This window comes from Amphiprion ocellaris, chromosome 9, assembly GCF_022539595.1.
Source record: "Amphiprion ocellaris isolate individual 3 ecotype Okinawa chromosome 9, ASM2253959v1, whole genome shotgun sequence".
NCBI lineage: Eukaryota > Metazoa > Chordata > Actinopteri > Pomacentridae > Amphiprion > Amphiprion ocellaris.
Genome location: NC_072774.1, coordinates 33,904,960 through 33,931,365, shown reverse-complemented (window position 1 = coordinate 33,931,365; position 26,406 = coordinate 33,904,960). Strand labels below are relative to the sequence as shown.

Below are 26,406 nucleotides of genomic sequence, written 5' to 3'. Positions count from 1 at the left end.
TGAATCAGGCTTTTAAAGGACCGAGGAGCTCCCTGCTCCAAACTTTTCTGCTGAACATATGTTCCATTCCCTGCCACAGACTTGCAAAACAAGATGAGATGGTTTCAAATTGTAATAGCTGTTCCGTCAGCAGCATTGTGGGTTTGCTAGGAAGCTCACAGAAAAAGATTATGATAGGTTGTCTTTGGCAAGTTTGTCAGCTGACTGAATGAAGCCTAATATCCTGTGATTTTGAACTGCAACAAAAGTTACATGGAGTGTGTCAGCTTGTTGATTTGAATTTGTTGTTCCTGTGTATTGTATCAGAATGATTTCAATCTTTTTTTTCTGTTATCCATTATTCTCTGTTATAGAATGGTACTAACTGTGACTGTATTATTTTGGTGGAAGGTATCTAAATTCACTGTCATTGTAGTCTCTGTTACATGAAACATTGGCATAATTGTCAGCATTTGCTCCATTGTCACAGCAAAGCACAATTTATGCTAATTTCCTACTTAAAACACACCAGTTAAGAATATTGCAGCAAACTTGCTTTTGGTTAAACTCGGCACATGTCCTATTATTCAAAATCTTGAAATAGGAGAAAGCAGTCGCAGCCCCAAAAACCCAAGAACTTTTAAAAAAGGAAAGTCTTGAACAAGGAACGAGTTGCAGCCAATTCTGATTCCCAAGGGTGTTGCCATGCTAGTCTCCAAAATACCCCCTCCTGTTTAACAGTGTAATTTGAAAGGAAAATGACTCCTGAACCAAGGGGTATACTGTAAAATGATACCTGGGGTAAATTTAGTTAACCCAGGTTATAAGAAAACATTTTTAGTCCTTTTGGGACTTCTGTAGGTTTGTAACTGATCTCCCATCTTTTGTTTCCAGTTCAAAGTTGAGCAGTGGTTCAGGGACAGGAAGGAGCTCCAGGCCAGGCAGGACTAGTGATCCGCCCTGGTTCCTGTCTGGCTCTGACACACTGGGCAGACTGGCAGGCAACACCCTTGGGTAAGTTCTGGCTGGGCTGACAGAGACAAATGGTCCTGTGAAAGCTCAGTGTATAGAGCATAACACTGACTCGGCAGCAGGTTAGGGGTGTATTCTTCACGGGGTTCAATGTCACACATTCTGAAGAGAGAACTTTTTAGGGTGATGTAAGATGTAATGGATTGTTGTCTCCTTCAGATCAGTCTGTACATCAAAAAGCATGGCCATTTCTTACTGCTGTTGGTATTAGTGACTGCAGGAGAATCGGTTACCTCTCAAAAATGTAGTTGTTGTGGAACCTAAACCTGCACACAAACAAAATGTGGGTTTAACTATTCCAAATATGTGCATACTGAATTTAATGCTCTAGCTAAACTGCAGCTATATACTGTTAGGCTACATGAAAGCTTTTCTTTAACACTAGGTGGTTAAATTGTAAAAGGGACCACAAGTTAATTTCCTTCTTCCTGTAAATGCTGCTGATGCACAGCCTTCTCAGTCCAGATTGCTCTGCCTTTGTGACAGCAAAGACAGACTCCCTTCATAGTCAAATGTGTGCGTGTTTTGAGTCTGCTCTGTCAGTCAGGAGGTTTTTTTGGCAGTTGTGTTTGACCATGGCCCTGCACTGTATATAACAGGAGTCGCTGGAGCTCTGGTGTAAATGGAGGCAGTGGAGGAGGTGGAAGTGGAGGAGGAGCAGGAGGAGGAGGAGCAGGAGGTGGCAGCAGTGGAGGAGGAGGGGGCAGCGGAGGAGGTGGAAGTGGAGGCACGTCAGGTCGGTCGTCAACAGCAGCTCGTGATTCCCGTCGACAGACCAGGGTGATCCGCACAGGAAGGGATCGTGGCTCGGGCCTTTTAGGTAGCCAGCCTCAGCCAGTAATACCAGCTTCTGTCATCCCTGAAGAGCTCATTACTCAGGTACAGCACTCTCAGTCTGTATACACCTGTTCTTCGTTAAACCGTTTTTTTTCTCACCATTTCCTTAGACACAATCTGTCAACACTGGGCAATTATTCCTTTATCATTAGTCACAAGTTAATATTATTGAAATATATTTTCTAATTACGTGTGCTTGTACTTTCTCCTAGGCCCAGGTGGTCCTTCAGGGGAAATCGAGGAGTGTGATCATTAGGGAGCTCCAAAGGACCAACCTAGATGTCAACCTTGCTGTCAACAACTTGCTGAGCCGGGATGATGAAGATGGAGATGATGGCGATGACACGGCCAGCGAGTCCTACCTCCCTGGAGGTTTGTCAGACGAACACATAATGGCTCAAAAGAAATTCTACCAACAGTTTTACAGTTTAATTCTTAAACTGTTCACTATTAAAGCCAATGGAGCACATTGTAATACAAATCAGCTTGTGTCAGAGTAATTATGTTTTTGTATGATTTAATTAAGATCATTCTGATAGTCTTGACAGCATTTGCCATAATCAGAAAATGAATAACTGTGGTTTTGTAATTTAGTCTTATACTTATTGTCCTTTGTGTAATTCCTTAATGCAGAGGACCTGATGTCCCTGTTGGATGCAGACATTCACTCAGCCCATCCCAGTGTCATCATTGATGCTGACGCTATGTTCTCTGAGGACATCAGCTACTTTGGATACCCCTCTTTTAGACGCTCCTCACTCTCTCGCCTGGGATCCTCCAGAGGTAACTCAACAGCTCCCCTCTGACAAGTGAAGGGCAGGCAGGGTATTAGAGAGGCTTCAGTGGCAGCACTGGTGATGGCTTTCGTTCATGGGGATGGCTTCAAAACACAATATAACTGACAAGGTGGAAATCAAGGCCATTTTTTTTCCAATATTTGTCTGTCAACTACTTGTAATATTTGAATTAAAAAAGTTCTCAAACAAGCAAGGCACTTTTAATAAAAATATATTTTTTTAATAAAAACATTACAACTGTTGGTGTAATGCCTAACATTACCCCAACAGTTAACTGAGGTTAGGGATTTATGCAAATTATTGTAAAGTTAAATGATTTTAATTTGTTTGATGGATACATTTTCTCTTCAGTTTGTTTAGCTGAATTTATATTTTAAATGTTTGGTGTTGTATGCTGCATGGCTGTAGTACATACTGTGAGCTCTCTGAGAAAGGCCCGCTAGGCCCACCTGTCTTAACAGGGTCCCTTTAAGGCAGTCTATTTTAAAAACCTACCTAGCCCACTTTTAGCCCATATGCATGCTTTCTTTCTGTCTATCCACTTTCTTTTCTACCTCGCATTTTAACATATGAGCGTGCGAAGTGACTCACCCACAGTATAATTTAGACTCCCACTCAATCTCCAATATTGCAATTGATTGATTTGCATTACAATCTTTCTCTCTCTATTTTTAAAACTATGTTGACGGGTCTTTCCCAGAGAGTGGCTTACTTCTATCCCACTGGTGTGACCTTATTGCATACCAGTTCTCCTTCTTCCCTTAGAGCGTGACTCAGAGCTGTTGCGTGAACGTGAGTCTGTATTGAGATTACGTGAGCGCCGGTGGCTCGATGGGGCCTCGTTCGACACAGAGCGAGGTTCCACCAGCCGTGAGGGTGAGCCTAGCCTCGACAAGAAGAGCATCCCAGTCCAGAGCCCTGTTTCCCTGGGAGAGGAGCTCCAGTGGTGGCCTGATAAGGTAAGATGAGTCCAGAAAACCATCTTGCCCTCCTAAAAAAACAAAAATGTCCAGGTTTAATTATTCAAGTGGATATTTGATTTATTATTTTCATTGATCATCTCAAGATATTTCTGCAACATGATTAGCTTTCAGTTCAACTTATCAGACATATGTTTGTAAGTTCTTTTGCGGACACTTTTTGAAATCTCTAATTTGTTTTGCAGGATGGTGTTAAGTTTGTGAGCATCGGGGCCATGTTCTCAGAGCTGGTAGCTGTCAGCTCCAAGGGAGAGCTTTATCAGTGGAAGTGGAGTGAACCTGAACCCTACAGGAATGCACAGGTGGACAATTCAACCTGCATCTCGCTGTTATTGTAGCTAATGGCTAGTTTATGGTCTAATGGCTAGTAATCACTAGTAGTTTATTACACCTTGAAAAACCAATATCACAAACTTGCATGTCATTTGTCACATCAGAATCCTTCCATTCATCACCCACGTGTGTCCTTCCTGGGCCTGGCCAATGAGAAGATCACCTTACTGTCTGCCAATAGCATCAGAGCCACTGTAGCTACAGAGACCAACAAGGTAGATTTTGATTGCTCCTCTTGACATATAAGTAAGAACTAGATCATTTCTGCAGCCTTAAACTTGTAACTGAATAAAAACATGTCTTGGTATTTATTTCATCAGCAATTCCAGCAGTACACACCTATTTGATAAACTGTTGATGAACTGATGTTTGTTCTTGCTGCATAGGTGGCAACTTGGGTGGACGACACGCTGAGCACTGTTGCCTCTAAGCTGGAACACAGTGCTCAGGCTTTCCCTGAGCTGCAAGGGGAACGCATGGTGTCGCTGCACTGCTGTGCACTCTACACATGTGCACAGCTGGAGAATAGCCTCTACTGGTGGTAAGAAGATTTTTTTCTTCTGTTACACTACATGGAATAGAATTAGAATTCTTTGTTGATAACAATAACTTTGGCTCCTTGGTGTCACGATAACATTGTTACCTTGACTACTTTACTGTCATAGAAGCCACAGACAGGTCCAACAGTCAACCAAAGTAATAGGTCACCTCACATTTCTCTTTCCCATATTCTTAATAATTATAAAAAATTAAAATAAATCCCCCGTGGGAGTTGACGCAAATAGTGACAATCTGTCATGTTCATTTGGTGCTAAAAGGAATCGCTTTAGTTATTTTTGTCCAGCTAAGATGTCCGAACTATGTAGATTTTTTGTAAAAGGTATGGCTTATCACAAAATGCTTTGTACACTCTGTTTGTGTAGTGCAGTTATGACTGGTGAGGTTTACACACCAAGCTAAACACGAATGAGACTTCTCTTTTTTGTAGCTTTAGTTCTTACAATGTGTTCATAACCATGGTCTATCATGCAACCCTTTAGGATTTAACTGCAGTGACATTTCTTGCTCTCTCCTGCAGCCATAATGAGAACATTTAGCAAACTGTAAAGTCTTTATATTTATGCATGATTATGAAATTACTTCTTTGTCACTTCAATGTGAGAGTGTTGGAGAAAGAGGGCATTTTGAGTGCCAGTGGAGTTTTAATAGTTTACTGCTTGCTTCTGCCTGCAGGGGTGTTGTGCCTTTTAGTCAAAGAAAGAAGATGCTTGAAAAGGCCAGAGCCAAGAACAAAAAGCCAAAGTCCAGTGCTGGCATCTCCTCAATACCCAACATCACCGTGGGAACACAGGTAAGCAGTGAAATTTAGAGTTTTTGCTGTTTGTAACTTTCATCTGCTTGAGAAATTTTGCCCTTTTTTGACTTTGTTCTTCAGTCTTATTGTTGACTATAGGCTTTTTTTTTTTTTTTATTTTAGACATTTTCTTCAATAGTACTTGTACAAGCTCAGCCTAAGTCGTGTTTGTGTGAAATAAATGTTGGTTCTTGTAAATTTCCTTGTTTTTTCTTTAGGTCTGCTTAAGGAATAACCCCCTCTACCATGCCGGTGCAGTGGCCTTTTCTATCAGTGCTGGGATTCCCAAAGTGGGTGTCCTGTTGGAGTCTGTCTGGAACATGAACGACAGCTGCAGGTTCCAGCTGCGCTCACCAGAGAGCCTCAAGAACATGGAAAAGACTGCTAAGACCCAGGAAATCAAGTCAGTTTTATTTTCATTTGGGGAAAAAGCTATCCATTTTAGAATCTGAATAATCTTCTTCCATCATTTTATTCAGTACACTTTGGTTGCAGAATGTAATTGTACTGTTATGCTCATAAAGCCAACAGTAAAATGAACCCATTTATCTTGGTCTTGCCCCAAAGGACGGAAAGCAAGCCAGAGCTGGTGAAGACTGAGATGGGTCCTCCTCCTTCCCCAGCGTCTACCTGCAGTGATACCTCCTCCATTGCTAGCAGTGCCTCACTGCCCTACAGTATGTCTGCTTCCCTTCCTCTTAACTATACACTCTCAAGCCTCGATTTCCCTATCTCTCAGGCACAGAACCAATTTCTTCCTTGCTCTGTGCTCTGATTAGTCCTTTGACTTTGAAACAGATAGTGCGCAGGTTTTTATCAGCAACTTTTTTCCTAAGTCTGTTTTTCTGTGAAGGAAATGTGGCCAGCTCGCAGTACATACTGTGATATATTGGGTTGCCCTTTTACGACCTCTTATCATATGAACCATACGGCAAGTTGTCAATGTGGATAATTAATTTTTTTCTTAGTCCACACTAAAGTTTTTATCACCTTGTCAGCAAATTTTTACAGTCCTAATTAGTGTAATGCTGAACCATTTACATTTTCTTGATGTAAATAATAATGATGTCTCTTACTTGAAAGTACTGTGATAAAATGACAAAAAGTTAAATATACGGTACTACTTGCAGAGCGAAGGCGTTCTACCCCAGCTCCCAAAGAGGAAGAGAAGGTGAATGAGGAGCAGTGGCCTCTCAGGGAGGTGGTCTTCGTGGAGGATGTTAAAAATGTTCCTGTGGGAAAGGTGGGTGCATCTGAAACAAGGATTAATCTGGCAATACAGAGCAGCTCAAATCTTGCAAAAGTGGAGATATCTTGGTAGTATTCATGTGTCCTTGCTTCAGATAATTTGTCTCTTATCTGTACATTTGTAGCTTTGTGTCATTGCATCTCAGTTTCACAGCTTTTTTTTTTTTTTTTTTTTTTTTTTTTTTATATAAAATCTTCATATTATGCCCTAGGTGCTTAAAGTGGATGGTGCGTATGTTGCTGTGAAGTTTCCAGGAACATCAAGCAGCATGAGCAACCAGAGCACTGCTGCTCCCACTGACTCAGACCCATCATCACTGTTGCAGGACTGTAGGCTCCTTAGAATAGATGAGCTACAGGTAGTGGCATAAATTCCTCCAACACTGCTTGTCTTTGTTTCAGAATTTGGAACTTAATCTAAATAGTTATACTATGAATCCAACAATTAGTCTTGACGTTCACGTTTTCCGACTTTTCATGTCCTTCAATCTGTTTGAAAGGTGGTCAAAACTGGAGGGACTCCTAAAGTTCCAGACTGTTTCCAGCGAACACCTAAAAAGCTCTGTATCCCAGAAAAGGCTGAGATTCTGGCTGTGAATGTTGACTCCAAAGGTGAGTCTTTTCCTAAGCTCTGCATTTTTTTAAAATCAGTGGATACTTTATTTGCTCAATATTTTAAGTTTTCTGTAGATATGTAGTTGTGTTTAGGATATTTCTAAACCTGAAACATCTCTTTATCTTTCAGGAGTCCATGCAGTGCTGAAAACTGGTAACTGGGTAAGGTACTGTATCTTTGACCTGGCCACAGGCAAAGCTGAGCAGGAGAATAACTTCCCTACTAGTAACCTGGCCTTTCTGGGGCAGAGTGAGCGCAACGTGGCCATCTTTACTGCAGGACAGGTGAGAGGGCTTCCCAAATAGCTAATATGGTTTTGTAGGCTTACACATCATGTTGTAGAGAGATTTATTATATTCTCATCATAAATGTTGACATTTTTTCCTCCAGGAGTCTCCTATCATCCTTCGAGATGGAAATGGTACAATCTACCCCATGGCTAAAGACTGTATGGGTGGAATTCGAGATCCTGATTGGTTGGACTTGCCACCTATAAACAGTCTGGGAATGGGGGTCCACTCTCTGGCTAATCTGCCCTCTAACTCAACAATTAAAAAGAAAGCTGCTATTATCATTATGGCTGTCGAGGTAAACATGACCTCATAATACAATATGATGAAAAGCTCATTAACAAGTGGATAGCTAAGTAGAATAAATGCATGTTTAATGTTAGTCTGTACCTATCTACCTGCAAATCTTTCTGAAAGCAAAAAATGTAATCATCGGTGCTCACACAGCCTCTTTGTCACTTGTAGAAACAGACGCTGATGCAGCATGTGCTGCGTTGTGACTATGAGGCATGTCGGCAGTACCTGGTGAACCTTGAGCAGGCCTTCCTATTGGATCAAGGCAGCCAGGCCCTTGGAGCACTTCTGGGTCATCGATGTGATGGAAACCGCAACATCCTCCATGCTGCTGTCTCTGTGTGCTTCCCTGTCAGTAACAAAGAGACCAAAGAAGAGGAAGGTAAATTGGTGTGACATGATGCCAGTGTTGATGAGTCTGAAGTGGACATTTGATTATCGGCCAATTGACAGCAGCCAAGCATCTTTGTCTTCATCTTTCTTCAGTGTGTCTCGGTATAGGACTTAGTCATCATATTTATAAAAGGATTTTGTGGAAGAAATTCACTTTTACATTCAAAGCACTATTCCAGCTTTGAATCCGCTCATGTGTATCAGTTTAATTGCCTGCTTGCGGACTCTTTTCCCCATGCTAAATGACCAAGTTGTTTCATTTCAGAGGCTGAAAGGTCGGAGAGAAACACATTTGCAGAGCGTCTGTCAGCTGTGGAGGCAATTGCCAATGCCATCTCTGTGGTCTCAAGCAACAGCTCTGGAAACAGGACAGGCTCCTCCAGTAGCAGAGGGTAAATGCCCGTTATGTTGTTTATGTGCTGCAGAGAATATATGAGGAAAATAGTACAGATAATTACAAGACTATCCAAGGCTAATCAGAGAAAAGGAATCTTGCTTTGCTGTCCTTTTTCAATAAACATTTTCTTCGGTAATATCAAAACTCAAGTAAAACTGTTCATAAAGCAAGTTAATTTTTTGTGTTGTCACAGGCTTCGTCTGAGGGAGATGATGCGGAGGTCTCTGAGAGCAGCAGGTCTTGGCCGCCATGAGTCTGGCCCATCGGCCAGTGACCATCAGGACCCTGTATCCCCACCCATTGCTCCACCAAGTTGGGTTCCTGACCCCCCACCAATGGACCCCGGTAAGTCCACGTTAATATGATTTTAGAGTTACTGGATGATCTGTGAGTGCTATTCGGGGCCATACAGTGTCACCGCATCAAAGAAACAAAACAAAAACACAAGGTGTGTCACTTATGGCACAAGACAATTTAAAATCCCGTAGAAATGCATTATAGCTTTCCCAGAATTTTTCCATGAATACCAGATATGTATGTTTAAACTAACACTACAGGTAGAAATCTTAATAGCGCAGAATGTTGTAAAATTGCATTTAGTTTCTATTTACTTTGGAAGATATTAAGCCAGAGTGTGTGTAAGATTACCAAAGAACTAAATTTCTGTCTCAGAGGAGTATATTCTACCATGTTGTGTGTTGCTGTTCTGTAATCTTTAAAACTGGAGTTCTTGATTTCTTCTTCTTGCTGGTATCTGGTAGGAGCCCACCCACACCGGTGTAACCTCTTGTTTTTTTTTTATACCTGTCAGTCTGGAGGTGACTTCTTTGTGCAACTATATTGGAAACATTGGATAATCATAAAATTTAACTCTCCTTTCTTGCCTTAGTGACTGATGGTTACAGTTATCTGTCTCTTAAAACGAGAGGCATAATAATCATTTTCGTAATGATTCAAACTGTGGTTTTTGTTTTATCAACAGACGGCGACATTGACTTCATTCTAGCACCAGCTGTGGGTTCCCTCACCACAGCTTCGACTGGTACCAGCCAGGGACCCAGCACCTCCACCATACCAGGTATGTAGCATCTTGATTTTGTTTTATTAGGAAATAACAGGGGAAACATAGCTAGGTGGTATATGTATGTAGTGTTGCTACACAATTGTATCGAAGAAATATTTCTAAATGAGTACATGCAGATACTTTTTAAAATTCTAGTACTTTTTTAGTCTAGTATAAGGCTTTGGTTGCAGTGTGTATATTTAAACATGCTTGGTGGCTGACTAGCTGACTGCTTTCTCCACATGAGCAGGGCCGTCCACTGAGCCGTCTGTGGTTGAATCTAAAGACAGGAAAGCCAATGCCCACCTTATTCTGAAGCTGATGTGTGACAGTGTTGTTCTTCGGCCACACCTACGAGAGCTTCTCTCTGCAAAGTAAGATTCTTCATGACTATACTTCAGGCACATAAATCATTTGCCTTTGTTATGACTTAATTGCTGTTCTTTGGTAATTGCCTGTCTCTGTAAAGTGCCCAAGTATATTTTGCCATTGTTTGACAGGGATGCCAGAGGGATGACCCCATTCATGCTGGCTGTCAGTGGGAGAGCCTACCCAGCAGCTATCACAGTGCTTGAAGCTGCACAAAAAATGGCCAAGGGTGAGTTAATTTGTCAGCTCTGCTATTTTCTGTAAACTGGTTTGTGATTGCCCAGTATTATGTACACATACTCAGTGCATGTGCTGTATTGTGGTTTTGACAAAAAGACAATGAGGCAGAGAAAGGGACATTTTCAAGAGGGTTATATGACCGACCAGCTATCATCTCTGTGAATAAATTCTGGGAAAGTACCATTCTTTTGTGAATCTGATGTAATTTAACTGGTTAGGTAATAGCTGGAACATTGGAGGTTATCCATCAGTTATATGAATCCTGACCCATTTTACTGCCTTGCTTCTAGCAGTTAACTATCATGTAACTGTCATTCCTCTAATTGCATATTTTTCTATTATTTCTCAAATGACTGAAACATAGTGAGTGACCCAGGTATTGCAGAGAAGGAGGATGCAGATTCGGTGTTCATGGAAATGATTTGCCCCTCGGGGACCAACCCAGATGATTCTCCCCTGTATGTTCTCTGCTGCAACGACACCTGCAGTTTCACTTGGACTGGAGCTGAACACATTAACCAGGTCAGCCCTAGAGGGTAGCATTACACTGAAACCTTGGCTCGTTAGAAAAACAATGCCTTGAAAGTCTTATCTCTAGTTTTGAAGACAGTGTTTATTTGTTAAGCTCTTTCATATATAGAAGTCAATTGAAGGTTAACACACTGACATTTTTCATGTCACTAACTTTGTATTCAGGATATCTTTGAGTGTCGAACATGTGGCTTGCTGGAGTCCCTCTGCTGCTGCACTGAGTGTGCGAGAGTGTGTCACAAAGGACACGATTGCAAGTAAGTCCTAGTTTTGAGTTTGGCCTTATTCAGTCTTTCTTATTTCCTTGGTATTTTAAGCATATCATATATGTGATTATGAATTTGTTGTTACTGCTCTTGCCCAGGCTGAAGAGGACCTCACCGACGGCGTACTGTGACTGTTGGGAGAAATGCAAGTGTAAAACACTGATAGCTGGCCAGAAGGCTGCTCGCCTAGATCTGTTGTACAGATTACTCACAACTACAAACCTAGTCACGACACCAAACAGCAGGTATGCGCTCTGCACTGGACTTTACTAAATCCATTTTACATACACTAATTTTCAGTATAATACAGTTGGGCATTTCAGGCTTCATTAGCGTAGTTGTATTGATTTTAAGATACTACTGTATTTGCAAAGATACTCATGAGATAAAGCTTATGAATTTGCCTGGCCTTTGTTTCCATCTGCAGGGGAGAGCATATATTACTGTTCTTGGTGCAGACTGTTGCCAGGCAGAGTGTTGAGCACTGTCAGTATAGACCACCACGCATCAGAGAAGACAGGAACCGCAAGGCTGCTAATGCAGAAGGTCAGTTCACTTTTATTCTCTTTTACCCACCTTTTAAACCATTGGTGCAGACTAGTAATTTACACATTTTTAGAAGCCTTCATTTGAGATTATGTTTTGCTGTGACCTGTATATGCTGCAGTTTTTTTAAAACAAGAAACGTGTTGTATTCTTCTTTCAGACTCTGATATGCCAGACCATGACCTAGAACCTCCCCGCTTTGCTCAGCTGGCTCTGGAGAGGGTCCTGCAGGATTGGAATGCTCTCAAGTCTATGATAATGTTTGGTTCTCAGGAGAACAAAGACCCGTAAGTTTCATACCCATATCGCAATTTGATTGGTAAAAAAAAGAGCGTAAATCCTAAACTTAGTTTGTACAACTGTGAAATGCTATGCATAAAACTCAACATCAGTGTATCCTTTTTAGAGAGAGTGTCCTAGTTGCAGGATATTATCTAGAAACCTGCTTGTGTACTGTTTTTTTGTTTAATTGCAAGTCATACACCTGTCATACATGCAGGATTGGTATTGGCATTGATACTGATTCAACCTGAATGAAGAGCTCGGTATAATCGAACCACCACTGTGGTGTAGTTAAAGGTTCTTGTTAACTGACACTTACAGATACAGTTACTCACAGATTGGTGCTTAATAACAGCCAATATTTAGCCTTGTGTATTTTTTGTATTTCCCAGACTTAGTGCCAGCAGCAGAATCGCCCACCTCCTGCCTGAAGAGCAGGTCTACTTGAATCAGCAAAGTGGCACAATTCGCCTTGACTGTTTCACACACTGCCTCATTGTCAAGTGTGCTCCCGACATCACTGTAAGTCCAGTAGTCTTTTCTCGTGTGCACGCAAAGTAATTGTTACTCAGAAAAAATACCAAGTACTACCACCTAAATAGTAACCCTACTCCTGCTTGTCCATTTTCCACTGTTTTGATCACCCTGAAAGTGTTTCAATTGTATTCCTAAGGTGGTCCTCAGAAGGTGTTAATTTTTTTTGTACCTGTTTTAGTTCATCGACACTTTACTGGGTACTCTGGTAAAGGAGCTGCAGAACAAGTACACTCCTGGCCGGAGAGAGGAAGCAGTCAACGTCACCCGGAGGTTCCTGCGCTCTGTTGCCCGGGTGTTTGTCATCCTCAGCGTGGAGATGGCCTCATCCAAGAAGAAAAAGTAAGACCACGATTTGCAGATTTTTTTACTAGGTAGAATCTCACTCAATGTTTGCAAAATTTACCATTCACTATGACGTCCCTTTCCTTGCTAAATCTGAGTCAATCGAAAATGTTGATATTAGCCTTGATTTAAATTATGTGTGTTTACTGAATGGGAAAAAAAAAAAACAGATCTGTCATGAAAATAGCTGGAATTATGTATCCGCTTTGGGTTCTTTTTTTATTTGTGCCCCACAGTGCTCAAGAATTGAAGAGTTCAGTTTTAGACTTTACAAGTAAAGCAATGTTTTAGACAAAGGGCCTACTAAATAAATAAATGGACCATCTGAGTCATACACAGTGTAACTACACATTTGATACCAGTTTGACATGATTTTCTGAACAAATGGCTATTCTGTTTTCTTCTCCATTTCCTTCACATAGCAACTTCATCCCCCAGCCCATTGGGAAATGTCGACGTGTTTTCCAGGCTCTCCTGCCCTACGCTGTAGAGGAGCTGTGTAATGTGGCAGAGTCACTGATTGTTCCAGTGCGAATGGGTATCGCAAGACCCACTGCTCCTTTCACTTTGGCTAGCACCAGCATCGATGCTGTTCAGGGCAGCGAGGAGCTTTTCTCTGTTGAACCGCTGCCTCCAAGGCCCTCGCCTGACCAATCCAGCAGGTTGGCTACATTTTTTTTTTAATCTTTCTTTTCTTGTCAGGTGGAATCAAAAAAAATATTTTTGGCAATTTCTTTCAAGGCAGTGATATATGAATGATTAAAATGCCCACATCATTTGAGAAATTTGGATAAGAGCCTTATGTTTATTAACTGAAGTAAAGATGTGACAGATGTGAGTCTTTTCAAACCATTGAGCAGAATTCTGTTTGACATAATACACTAAAAGGAAAAGAAAGTTCTTCAAGTGTGTGATTTATTTGTTTTGACAGTGGGCTTGTGTTATTTTTTTTCCAGCTCCAGCCAAACAGCTGCCTCTTACATCATCAGGAACCCCCAGCCTCGGCGCAGCAGCCAGTCTCAGCCTGTCAGAGGAAGAGACGAGGAGCAGGATGACATTGTATCGGCAGATGTGGAAGAGGTAGGGAGTCTCCTTAATAAATCATTAAGACATTAACGTACTTTGATTACAAGTGCATGTTGGTGACAGTTTCTGACAGTAGGGGCCCCACTAAGTTTTACATCTGATGTTTGATTTGTTTTGTGTACTTGTATTTCTGTTTAATTTCAGGTTGGAATGTAGTTTTCCCTAGCTTTCCTCAAAGTATTCTCTGTTAGAATCTGATTATATTGTGTTTGTCTCTTAGGTGGAAGTTGTAGAGGGCGTAGCAGGAGAGGAAGACCATCACGATGACCAGGAGGAACAGGGAGAAGAAAATGCTGAAGCAGAGGGACAGCATGATGAGCACGATGAAGATGGTGAGACACATCCTACTTTCTATAGATATTCAAGGCAACTGGTGAAACTGAAGCTGGTCATATAGTTGGAGAAATGAAGTTGAATCCCAGTCAACAGTGACTTGTGTCATGATGCTGTGTTTGTCACTGCTTATAGGAAGTGACATGGAGTTGGACCTGCTGGCAGCTGCTGAAACAGAGAGCGATAGTGAAAGTAACCACAGCAATCAGGATAATGCTAGTGGCCGCAGGAGTGTCGTCACAGCAGCTACTGCTGGCTCTGAAGCAGGTTGGTTAACAGCTGTTTTCAATGTGTTACTTTAGATTTATGATTAGATTTTTATTTAAATCCCCTTATTTTATGAAACAGTCTTCAGTTTCTAACTGCTGTTCATTTTAAGTATTTTTATTTTCTTTTGGGCGGGGGGAAGGACTGCAACTGCCTTTTTAACTGAATTCTTTCCCATTTTTTTAAGCCTCCAACTGCCTATTAAAAAGAAATTGCAATTCTGTCTCGCTGCACTTTGGTGTATTTTTCCTTGAGTTACAGACTAATTCAGTCCTCACAGAGTCACTAGTGCTTACCAATCAGCATTTTGGATTGTGGGGATTCATGTTTGGAGAGCTAATGATACAGCAGACAAAATGGTCCCTGGCTGAATACCCGATGTATTTCATTTGCAGGCAGTAGGGTGTCCTTGGCATTTCCTATTTTTGGTATGAGCTCCTCTTTACTTCAATGCATATAGAGATTTCAGGGCAAGAGTGAATTTGCAAAGTGCATACACAGTTTCCTGCTGAAAGTTCCTTGAGTTTGTCCCCTTCTCACATTTCACTGTTACTATGTCTTCCATCTTTAACTAATACATCACAAGTGTAGCCTTGTTGGTCTCTCACCCCAGTAACAAACTAATCAATGTGTAGCTTTTTCAAGTGGCGTGGTGTTTTTTCTCCTTGGTCATCTAAAATATGCAATACTAACTAATGATGTTGTTGTTTAACTTACTCATAGAATATTCTGACAAGTGAGACATTGTTGTTCTTTCTCTCTGATGACATAGTTGAATGTTAAAAAATATTAAACCATGTATCATTTAGCACAAGTTGATCAACAGAGAATGCAGCTGTTGTTTTGACTTGATGCGTCAGTGTTTTCACTGTCAAAAAAGTGTTGTTCGCCTTGTAGTGGTGTGATTCACTAACCCGCACTCCTGCCTGGATAAATCTGATGTGAAAGCCAAAAGAGAGGGAGGTAAAGGTATTTATGTAAGCCATTAAACTTGCCCCATTTATCTTTCCTCTACGTCCCTTTTCTTTCTCCTCTGAAGGTGCCAGCAGTGTCCCTGCCTTCTTTTCAGAGGATGATTCCCAGTCCAATGACTCCAGTGACTCCGACAGCAGCAGCAGTCAGAGCGATGATGTTGACCAGGAGACATTCCTTTTGGATGAGCCACTGGAAAGGACAACTAGCACTTCCCATGCTAACAGTGCAGCTCAGGCTCCTCGCTCTATGCAGTGGGCTGTTAGAAACACACCCAGCCAGAGAGCAACTGGAAGCGCTCCCTCCAGCTCCTCAACACCAGCTGGTTAGTACACCTCTGTCCGTTTCTGTAGTTGCATTTTACAAGGTCTACTGTTGTGTTTCCAGGCTGGTGTCACAGAAATTTAGTGTATCAACTCAACCTGTTATGTTGTTTTTGTACAGCAAGCTCCACGGGCCTGATATATATTGATCCTACCAACCTACGTCGCTCCAGTGCAATCAGCTCTAGTGCTGCAGCAGCAGCAGCGGCTCTGGAAGCCAGCAACTCCAGCAGCTACCTGACATCTGCCAGCAGTCTCGCCCGTGCTTACAGCATCGTCATCAGGCAGATCTCAGACCTCATGAGTCTGATCCCCAAGTATAACCATCTTGTGTATTCCCAGTATCCTGCCGCTGTAAAGCTCACCTACCAGGATGCAGTCAATCTCCAGGTACAATAGATCACATTAACTTGAGAATAGAATACAGTCACCAGTACAGTCGTTTTTGAAACTGTCTTATCTGTAATATATCCAATATTTGTATTATTTTTCTCTATGAAGTTTTTTTTGATATTCACTAAACAGACATTCACAACAGGAAAAAAAATAATCATGATACTAGGAGATTGTTTTTTTTCTTTACCATGATTAGCATTTCTTGTAGTCAGAAGAATATGCTGTCTTGACTAGTTAATACCTCAGTATCAGCTTGTGTAAAAAATGTCCATCCTATGTCACGCAGTTCTCCTTAGTTTTGCTAATTTTAACATCTAAGTTTAAATTGTCCCACCTTACCCATCTAATACATTTAAAACATTGTCATGTGATGTGCTGTAGGAAGCTATTTGACTGCAAATTTATGGAGCTCTGGGGAACATTGTTTAGATCTAGTTTAGCTTGAACTCCTGTTTTTCTGGGCATAAACACTGAAGAACCAGAAATTAACTGTTAAGGCCTATAATGATAAAAAATATTAATCAATAATAATAATAATAATAATAATAATAATAATAATAATAATAATAATAATAATAATAATAATAATAATAATAATAAATTGTAAAATTTAATTACATCCCTTTTTAACTGTGATTTATTTGCATCTTTTTTTCTTCATTCTCACTGTTCTTAATAAAATTCAGATCCACCTAAATAAGTCAGTAAAGCTTGAAATGTTTGTTGTGTCAACCAGAACTATGTTGAGGAAAAGCTGATTCCGACCTGGAATTGGATGGTGTCAATCATGGATTCCACTGAGGCTCAGTTACGGTATGGCTCAGCCTTATCTTCTGCTGGAGACCCCGGTCACCCTAGTCACCCACTCCACGCCTCTCAGCACTCTGCTCGCAGGGAACGCATGACTGCTCGGGAGGAGGCCAGCCTCCGCACTTTGGAAGGTCGCAGGTATACTTTTTGTAATATTTGTTTTTCACAGTACTTTACTGTTAAGTTTAAATCAGTAATCAGAAAGAGCCAAATGTTCACAGTTCTAATGTAATTTAAAGTTCTTTGCTGCACATATTCACTTGTTTTGCATTTGTTTCAGGAGAGCGGCCACATTGCTGACGGCTCGTCAAGGCATGATGTCGGCACGAGGCGACTTCCTGAACTACGCCCTCTCACTGATGCGCTCCCACAATGATGAGCATTCTGATGTGCTTCCTGTACTGGACGTGTGCTCGCTGAAACATGTGGCGTATGTTTTCCAGGCTCTTATCTATTGGATAAAGGCCATGAACCAGCAGACCACCTTGGACACTCCCCAGATGGATAGGAAGAGGTAAAAGGAGAAAATGAGTTTGTTCATTGGTTGAAAACTACATCACTAATCAATAAGCATTTAGATTAACCATACCTTTCAATTAAACACCTCCTAAAGTAAATGCATTATCTGTTTTTAACTTATAGGAATCGAGAGATTTTGGAACTGGGGCTGGACAATGAGGATTCAGAACATGAGAATGATGAGGACACCAATCAAAGTAAACCAGATACCAAATATTTAACACTAGTAAATGTATCATCAATACCAAAAATACTGATCGTTTTACTTGCTCATGTTGATGTTTCAAGTCATACTGTTTCTCTTTCTCCTCAGGTTCAACTCTGCAGGACAAGGATGAAGACCCAGTTCCGGCTGAGACAGGACAGAACCACCCCTTTTTCCGTCGCTCAGACTCCATGACCTTCTTGGGCTGCATCCCACCCAACCCCTTTGATGTTCCTTTAGCTGAAGCTATTCCACTGGCAGACCAGCCCCATCTTCTGCAGGTCAGATTTGCTGCTTTGTCTCTGCGTGTGATTCTCAGGATCCTCCTGAGATGGTGACGATGGAAGGAGATTAAAGATGCAGCATCCACATCCTACTTCCATTTAATAGCATACTAAGTATGCAACAGCATAGCACTGATATTTACTACAACTATGTTAGTGATGGGCACGTCTCCATGGTCATAACACCAGCAAAAGAAATAGATTCCTCTTAAAAATGATGTGTGATTGGTGACCCAGTCAGTTATCTTCTTGGCATCGTCATGTAAACTGGAACCACTTTTCATTTTTGCTAATTGTTATTACAAACTACACATTTTAATTGGCCTTTCTGATTGACCAAAATGTACAACTTGCATTCACGATGTCCAGATCATTTGACCGGTCATGATGCATCTGCTCATGCTGAATGTTGACCTCCAACCTACAGTCAATTTTGTTCAGTGACATTTCCTTAACATCATTCTCATCTTTGATCATATTGACAACAGCAACATTACTTAGTGCAAATCTGCTGTAAACAGAATGGAAAAAAGGCTCTATACTTGTCATTCTTCAGGCGGTTGGTCAGACAGCGACTCTCCTCAAATTACATGCAATCTGGCATAAAATTAGCCTGGATATTTTTAGTGTCATTATGACTTTAAAGCTGGGGTAGGCAATATCTTTTTGGTATCAATGGGCAAAAATTCCATATTAACATTTCACCCTGTTTTGATTCAAGCACTGAGAGGAAACTAGATTTCTGAACCTCCTCCTGGCTACCATGCCAAGCTTTAGAATATCCAGCCCATTAAGGGAGACTTTAACCAATTACATCTGCAGAGAATAGGATATGATGTCGCTGTTCAACCAGGAGAGTGATGCTCAAAATGAATAGGGTTTTTTGTTCAGTCTGTGTCTTTTGCTATGGAATGAGGACCATTGCAACCTACTAATGGATACTTTAAAGTGACAGAGCCAGCAGAGCAAGAATGCAAACACATTAGAAAGTACACAGTTATTGACTAGACTTACGTAACTGTTGATACGGTTAACTGCCATTATATGAAAGGCCTCAATTTTGGTTCTTCTGTAACAGCCTAATGCCAGAAAGGAGGATCTGTTCGGTCGTCCTTCTCAGGGCTTGTACTCTTCCTCTTATGTGGCAACCAAAGGCCTGGCTGAGGCAAGCATGGACAGGAACTGCCTGGAGGTAAACATGGGCTCCTCTCTACCCTCCCCTTCTCAGGTATACCACCCCTCTTCACTGGACAAACACGCTGGCAGCTGTGTTCTAATATCCATGCATAACAAACACCATTGAAATGTTGAAATATCTTCATTTTTAAATAGACATCTGTAGAAACTATCCAATATTCATTATTTATTTCTATTCTTCTCAAGAAATAATGGATATGTTGGATAGCCTTTTGTCTGCAAGATTGTTTAAGTTTGGATATTAGAACATAGCCTGTGTTCTGTGTCCCATTTCCATTCTGTCATCATCACACTGCCATCATCTTAAGGCATACATGTGTTCACATAACTAAAGAACAAATTTGAACCGCCCTGAAACAGATCCTGCCCACTAAGATGTCTTACTCAGCCAACCTGAAAAATGTGATGAGCATGGAAACTGGCCAGCGGAGTGCTGAGAACCAGTCACTGGCAGAACAGGAGCTGGAGGCTTCCAAACCAGGCCCTTCACCCCATGACCTTGCGGCGCAGCTGAAAAGCAGCCTACTCGCTGAGATCGGCCTCACTGAAAGTGATGGTCCTCCTCTCCCATCTTTCAGGTAAGCACCTGCCAATGCATTTCCTGTGAGAGAGGTAACAGCTGAAACTGCTGGCAGAAAATAGAAACGCAGTGAAAGCTTATTTGAATTAATTTGTTGCAGATGAGATCCTTAGCCCCAACAAAGTCTAAAATTCTCTTAATAACCTGTTATGTTGTTTTTGCATGTAATATGCCTTTAAAATGGATTTATAACATCTAAATGGTGTGTATCTCTATATGTCCAGACCACACTGCAGTTTCATGGGGATGATGATCTCACATGACATGCTACTTGGCCGTTGGCGTTTGTCACTGGAGCTCTTTGGTCGAGTCTTCATGGAGGATGTAGGAGCTGAGCCAGGATCGGTAATTTATTTTATTTATTTTTTCATATAAATTTGCAAATATTTTTATTTTTCAGACTGTGTTTTTGAAAATCAGTAAATACAAAACAACAATACGGCAATGACATTTGAAATTCTATGTCATCTTGTCAAATTCTTATACTAAATGTTTTGGCAGATACTAAACATCACTCGCATATCTGCACCTTCAGTCAAGCCCTCTATCTTCCTACTTGTAAAACGTACTTTACATTCAATATATGCTAATGCTTTCATCCTGCATTGGTTTGCCAACTCTTTTTTTCAAAAACGTGGCTCAGTACAGCTTGCTACATGTTTGCCTCTTATCACCATACATTCCATATTCCAGCTTGTTCTCACTTCTCTTATCTACACCAGGTTATTAACCAAAAGAGACTGACGTATACAAACTTGGATAACCATAACCATATCCATATAGAAAATGTCTCACATCAAAAGGAATCATTTGATTCAGTATAAATATGAAAATGTCTAAAACCCTGTTATCTCTTTGTTGTTTATCCTCAGATCTTAACAGAACTGGGCGGTTTTGAGGTAAAAGAATCCAAATTCCGTCGGGAGATGGAGAAGCTTCGGAACCTGCAGTCCCGCGACCTGGCCCTGGAGGTAGACCGCGACAGAGACCAGTTAATTCAGCAGACAATGCGTCAGCTCAACACGCACTTTGGCAGGCGTTGCACAACCACACCCATGGCTGTACACCGGGTGAAGGTTACCTTCAAAGATGAGCCTGGCGAGGGCAGTGGCGTAGCCCGCAGCTTCTACACGGCCATCGCCCTGGCCCTCCTCTCCAACGATAAGCTGCCCAACCTGGACTGTGTTCAGAGTGTCAGCAAGGGCATGCAGGCCAGCAGTACGTGTCATCACGATTACAATTCAAGTATGACAATACATAGAAACTACTGTATACTGCATTATGGAACTTGATTTCATTTTTGCATTAAATGGTACTTTTGAGATGTTAAACTATTACAAGAGTAAAAGATTTTCATCAAATGATGACACTCAAAAGTGAACTTCTTCATTTGTGGTGGTGCAGATCTGATGCAGCGTTTGAGGAATAGAGACCGAGAAAGAGAGAGGAGAAGTGGAGGACTTCGAGCAGGATCTCGGAGAGACCGAGACAGGTAAAGTCAACTTCATATATTTCCCTTATTACTTGAAACAAAATGTCTGTGGGTTCAGTATGTCCCTAATATAACCTGTGTTTGTCATTACAGAGATTCAAGGAGACAACTGTCCATAGACACCAGGCCTTTTAGACCCTCGTCAGAAGGAAACCCCAGTGATGAGCCAGACCCCCTGCCTGCACACAGACAAGCCCTGGGGGAAAGGCTCTACCCACGAGTTCACGCAATGCAACCGGTAATAAGCCATCAGTATCTCATAAAACCAGCTTTGGTTAGACAGGGCTTCAACAGGTTAAAAACAGGGCAATATATTTTACATGAGACTGGATTTGCCTGTTCACACTCTACAAGGAAGAAGTCCATTGACTTTGGAGACCACATGACTTTTCATCTATCACCGTCACTACTCCACATCAGTTTTCGAATGAGTGACTTTGAATCCTTGTAATAACAGTAGTTTACTCTGACTGAGACCAATATGAGCTTGTATGTTCAACTGAATTAATTAATAGGCCTGCATGAAGATTTACATTCTCTCAGATGCTTTCTTGTTTGGATTTAGTTCCTTTTTGTTATCTTTTTTCTGTACTGAGACCAGTTTGTGTTCCTCTCCTTAGGCGTTCGCCAGTAAAATCACAGGCATGTTGCTCGAGCTGTCTCCTGCCCAGCTGCTGTTGCTGCTGGCCAGCGAGGACTCTCTCAGGGCCAGAGTAGAGGAGGCTATGGAGCTTCTCATTGCACACGGAAGGTAAAACAATCTCAAAAGTCACGCAGACATTCAGGCATAAACACAGCAACCTATGCATCTGATAAAGAGGCGTTCAACCAGTTGACAATAAAACAAATATGTTAATGAATTTACATGCATCAGAACGAGTGACTATTTTTATATTTATACTGTACTCCTACTGTCATTTTTCAAACTGACTATAAAATCTGGTGTTTATCTTCCTGCAGGGAAAATGGCGCTGACAGTATCTTGGACCTGGGTCTCCCCGAGGCTCCAGAGAAAGCACAAGTAAACAAATGATCTCTTTCCCCTCTATTTTTCTACCAGGTCTTTATTTATATTCTTACTCTGTTGTAGAAATATCCTAGAGAATCTACGCTGGTTTGGCTCACTTTGAGACAAACTCTTTCGGTTCTGCACAACACAGCTCATTTTAACAGCCAGTCTGTAATGTAGTCCCCTCTCCCTGTCCTCTGTATGATTGTAGCAGCAGGAGAACCGTAAACGTCACGGTTCAACACGCAGTGTAGTTGACATGGAGCTAGACGACCCTGACGATGGGGACGACAACGCTCCTCTCTTCTACCAGCCTGGGAAACGAGGCTTCTACTCCCCTCGACCTGGCAAAAACACAGAGGCCAGACTCAACTGCTTCCGTAACATCGGCAGGTAATGAGTTGAAAACGATCATACATTTGGTTGGGTCAAAAGGAAGTTTCATTTTACCCAAATTTTCTAATCAGAGCAAAGTTTATGGATGTGAATCATGCCTTTTAATAAAATAGAAAACGGCAAGTTAAAATTTTGTCTTGTCTGTACAGAATACTGGGGTTATGTCTGCTGCAGAACGAACTCTGTCCAATCACATTGAACAGACATGTCATCAAAGTGCTGCTTGGTAGGAAGGTAAGAGAAAATATATTTTAATAACGTGTGTCCACCTATGGTTTAGGTCCTTTCAGAATAAAATTGGTAAATGCACTTATGATCTTTGCCACTGCAGGTGAACTGGCATGACTTTGCCTTTTTTGACCCGGTCATGTATGAGAGCCTCCGGCAGCTGATCCGCCATTCACAGGCTGGTGAAGCAGATGCAGTATTTGCTGCCATGGACTTGGCCTTTGCCATTGACCTCTGCAAAGAGGAAGGAGCTGGACAGGTAACAGACTTTATTTATTTATTTATTTGACCTTTAATTTACCAGGTAAAAATGTTTGAGAACCAGTTCTCATTTGCAAACATGACCTGTCCAAGAGGCGCCAGCAGTAAACTACAGACACTAATAGACATATAAACATAACACAGAACAAAAATTAACAAGAAGCATGGGGCCATATTCATGTGAGTGGAAAGAATGTGCATGACGCCATAAGAAATTGTGTGTATGTATATGTAATGTCTGAAGTGATCAACAGAAGCAACAGACAACTACAATCTGTTGGACTATACTGTTACGTCACCAAACTTCGATGGGAAACTTCCAAAATGTTAGGTTTACCTTGTGCTGTTTTGACTAAAAATGGCACTGAAAAATGTATAGATTTCCAGGTTTTCCAACTCCGGAAAAACGTTAGTAAAAACATGAACTGTAGATGTAGCAAAAGGCTAGACTGGGAGGCAAGTTGTGTTTTATCCGAAGAGTGCTTCAACATATAATTGATTGATCAAAACTTGGTGACCATTTTTCCCCCTGCTACACCAACATAGTTGTGGTTTTCTGCATGAAAGATTTGTAATTTAGGGGCAGTGCAAATGCCTTTCTGAACGCAGAGGATTTAAACACTCCCTTATTTGTGATACATGGAATTTCAGATTGAGAATGCACTCAGGCACAAAAGCTTTTAACAGCTGCATTGAAATACAGCTGTCTCTCAGATATGTTTGTACATTTATTCTTCACAAACTAAGCTACTGTCTGCCTTATCCTTGATTGCTAAGGTGGAGCTTCTGTCTGGCGGGGTCAACATGCCAGTAACTCCCCTTAATGTGTACGAGTATGTGAGGAAATACGCAGAGCACAGAATGTTGGTGGTGGCTGAGCAACCTCTTCATGTAAGTAGGACTTAATATTCTCTCATAGTTGGCTGTCAGTGTTCTGCTAAATCTTAACTCAAAGCAAGAGTTTTTGTGGAACACAGAATGTTTTGTCTGTCATCAATACACATTATTTACACCACGTGTGACTGTCTGTTAAAGGCAATGAGGAAAGGTTTGCTGGATGTCCTTCCTAAAAATGCCCTGGAGGACTTAACCGCTGAGGACTTCAGGCTGCTGGTCAACGGCTGTGGAGAAGTCAACGTCCAGATGCTCATAAGCTTTACCTCCTTCAACGATGAATCTGGTACGTCACTCTGTCTGGATCACCTCTGCTCAGTATTTGTCCATGTTCTGCTTATTCAGTAATATGAGGTTTACTAATGTACAGGTTTACTGTAATATATTAAGCAAAGATTTTGTTCATCCAACAGGGGAAAATGCAGACAAACTGCTCCAGTTTAAACGCTGGTTTTGGTCCATAGTGGAGAAGATGAGTATGACTGAGAGGCAAGATCTGGTAAGTCTGTTATCATAGTTATCTCTGAAATCATTTCTCACAAGGGCTTTCAGAAAGCCATTGCTTTGCATTGTCTGTAAATCTTCCTGTTACATTACATGAGTTATAACTGATATATAATATTGACCCTCAGGTGTTAGATTCTTTAAACTGCCTCAGTTTTGATATTTAAAATTTAAAAGCAAAACATTATCTTGACAATGAATTCTGATTTAGGTCCTCGGTTCTGAGAAACAATTTCACCAAAAACACTTTTGATTCTGAAACGCACTTCGAAACGTTGTGGGTCAAATAAACTCTTTCTTCTTTACTTCATGTCTTAGTTTGTCACTGTTTGCACAAATGCAATGCAAAAAGGATGTGTCGTTCTTGGTTAGTAGGTCACTTGACACCACTTTACTTTTAGTCTGGTTTGAATTCTTTGAAGAGGCAGGAGTGGTGGGTTTTGTGGTTGCATCTGTCTTAGTTTTGACTTTGAAAACGGAAAATATTTAGAGCAATACCGGTACGTTGGGGTTCAGTTTAGTTTCTTTTTTCATTCTTTTGTTTCCACACTTTGTGTTCTTTGTCCTTTGTATCACAAACATAAATTTATTACAAGTCCTTTAGAAAAGGGATTTATTGTTTTTCTTCATGTAGAAGCAAAATATCTTCAAAATACCAAATAACCGCAAGCAGGACAACTTGAGCAGCTCTAAGTGATAGGAACCGTAGAGTAAGAATGTATTCAAGAAGTCGTCTGTTTCTTGGTCATTTTTATACTCCTCAACTTTAGTGTACTTGAACATGGTTTTCTTAGAATCAAATCCAGTGATAACTAATGTGACTAATGATTTTCTCCTCTTCAGGTGTACTTCTGGACCTCCAGTCCGTCTCTGCCAGCCAGCGAAGAGGGTTTCCAGCCAATGCCCTCCATCACCATCCGGCCTCCAGACGACCAGCACCTCCCCACAGCCAATACCTGCATCTCACGTCTCTATGTGCCACTCTACTCTTCAAAACAGATACTTAAACAGAAACTCCTGCTAGCCATTAAGACCAAGAATTTTGGTTTTGTGTAGAGGTTCAACAGAAAAGTTTAAAAAAAAAAAAGAAAAGGAAAAAAAAGAAAAACATGTTTACTGTTGTGTAATATTTACCTAGCTCCATTTTTGTAGATTTATTTTTTGTCTAAACACTTTTATGAAATCGACATACTGTCGCTATCTCCCCAGGCGGTAATATTTGTTTGTGTTGTGAACACAAACAGCTTGTTATTTTTATTTCAATTTTTATTGTTTTTTTTTCTTTTGTGTTCATGAAGAAGAGGTATACGGTCCAGAACATTCCTGCATTGGCACTGTAAAATGTAAAGCCCACAGCTCTGCTCTATTGGCTTAAACCTTTGCTTCCCAGGAATTTGGTGTGACAGAAAGCTGTCTGCCGAAAACCCAGCCAAAGATGACAGCAGTAGAAATATTTAAAAGAAGTACAGAAGACACACTGTGATTATAAGTTTTTTCCTTCCCTAGAAAAGTACTATCACTGACAGTTCACTGCTGCCTTTGTGGAAAGTCCTTTTTTTCTTGTACAGGTGGAGTAGGGAATTTCAAAATAAACTTGGATGCAAATAATTTGTCCGTTGTGATTTTATTTCAATTGGTCATTTTCTGTTAAAAATAGTTGCAAATTAATGTTACATTAATGTGAGCGTATTACACTTACCTGTGACAATTTTACCTAAGTGAACGTAAACCATAATTCATTCCAAATAATTCAGTCACAGTTACTGTTACACACCTTAAAAGGCCATTTAACCTTAAATCTCCTAAGTGCTGACATCTTCAATTTGTAGAGCAAGTAGGGATTTTTTGTTTGCATTATATCGAACTAAGGTACAGTCCCAGGTAAGGTTTTACAAAATACACTTTTTTAAGGCTGGAGACTGGC

The 26,406-nt window shown here is 41.0% G+C and overlaps 1 protein-coding gene across 10 annotated transcripts in view; it reads left to right on the top strand.

Annotated features, from left to right (window-relative positions):
• ubr5 (ubiquitin protein ligase E3 component n-recognin 5) overlaps positions 1-26,090 on the top strand; it is a 32,110-nt gene extending 6,020 nt beyond the window's left edge. Inside the window, exons 5-59 of one of the 10 annotated variants that reach the window (XM_023271449.3) lie at positions 874-993; positions 1,611-1,890; positions 2,061-2,220; positions 2,482-2,631; positions 3,411-3,604; positions 3,811-3,927; positions 4,063-4,173; positions 4,345-4,499; positions 5,192-5,309; positions 5,531-5,715; positions 5,880-5,989; positions 6,443-6,555; positions 6,773-6,919; positions 7,061-7,172; positions 7,306-7,460; positions 7,567-7,764; positions 7,932-8,142; positions 8,419-8,545; positions 8,744-8,895; positions 9,533-9,628; positions 9,864-9,987; positions 10,114-10,211; positions 10,587-10,744; positions 10,919-11,010; positions 11,118-11,264; positions 11,447-11,565; positions 11,726-11,852; positions 12,240-12,369; positions 12,563-12,723; positions 13,149-13,388; positions 13,683-13,806; positions 14,033-14,144; positions 14,281-14,412; positions 14,808-14,840; positions 15,452-15,709; positions 15,829-16,097; positions 16,840-17,051; positions 17,194-17,427; positions 17,556-17,629; positions 17,746-17,918; positions 19,000-19,149; positions 19,479-19,696; positions 19,923-20,043; positions 20,571-20,943; positions 21,103-21,190; positions 21,284-21,428; positions 21,811-21,941; positions 22,151-22,211; positions 22,411-22,592; positions 22,745-22,829; positions 22,927-23,082; positions 23,862-23,975; positions 24,120-24,264; positions 24,392-24,477; positions 25,326-26,090. In XM_023271449.3, coding sequence (XP_023127217.2) covers positions 874-993; positions 1,611-1,890; positions 2,061-2,220; positions 2,482-2,631; positions 3,411-3,604; positions 3,811-3,927; positions 4,063-4,173; positions 4,345-4,499; positions 5,192-5,309; positions 5,531-5,715; positions 5,880-5,989; positions 6,443-6,555; positions 6,773-6,919; positions 7,061-7,172; positions 7,306-7,460; positions 7,567-7,764; positions 7,932-8,142; positions 8,419-8,545; positions 8,744-8,895; positions 9,533-9,628; positions 9,864-9,987; positions 10,114-10,211; positions 10,587-10,744; positions 10,919-11,010; positions 11,118-11,264; positions 11,447-11,565; positions 11,726-11,852; positions 12,240-12,369; positions 12,563-12,723; positions 13,149-13,388; positions 13,683-13,806; positions 14,033-14,144; positions 14,281-14,412; positions 14,808-14,840; positions 15,452-15,709; positions 15,829-16,097; positions 16,840-17,051; positions 17,194-17,427; positions 17,556-17,629; positions 17,746-17,918; positions 19,000-19,149; positions 19,479-19,696; positions 19,923-20,043; positions 20,571-20,943; positions 21,103-21,190; positions 21,284-21,428; positions 21,811-21,941; positions 22,151-22,211; positions 22,411-22,592; positions 22,745-22,829; positions 22,927-23,082; positions 23,862-23,975; positions 24,120-24,264; positions 24,392-24,477; positions 25,326-25,538 — 8,296 coding nt within the window. In that variant the 3' untranslated portion in view covers positions 25,539-26,090. Of the gene's footprint in view, positions 1-873; positions 994-1,610; positions 1,891-2,060; positions 2,221-2,481; positions 2,632-3,392; positions 3,605-3,810; positions 3,928-4,062; positions 4,174-4,344; positions 4,500-5,191; positions 5,310-5,530; positions 5,716-5,879; positions 5,990-6,442; positions 6,556-6,772; positions 6,920-7,060; positions 7,173-7,305; positions 7,461-7,566; positions 7,765-7,931; positions 8,143-8,418; positions 8,546-8,743; positions 8,896-9,532; positions 9,629-9,863; positions 9,988-10,113; positions 10,212-10,586; positions 10,745-10,918; positions 11,011-11,117; positions 11,265-11,446; positions 11,566-11,725; positions 11,853-12,239; positions 12,370-12,562; positions 12,724-13,148; positions 13,389-13,682; positions 13,807-14,032; positions 14,145-14,280; positions 14,413-14,807; positions 14,841-15,451; positions 15,710-15,828; positions 16,098-16,839; positions 17,052-17,193; positions 17,428-17,555; positions 17,630-17,745; positions 17,919-18,999; positions 19,150-19,478; positions 19,697-19,922; positions 20,044-20,570; positions 20,944-21,102; positions 21,191-21,283; positions 21,429-21,810; positions 21,942-22,150; positions 22,212-22,410; positions 22,593-22,744; positions 22,830-22,926; positions 23,083-23,861; positions 23,976-24,119; positions 24,265-24,391; positions 24,478-25,325 lie in introns of all 10 variants that reach the window. The other 9 variants (XM_023271452.3, XM_023271450.3, XM_023271448.3 and 6 more) reach the window with 9 other exon arrangements.
• The last annotated feature ends 316 nt before the right edge of the window (positions 26,091-26,406 follow it).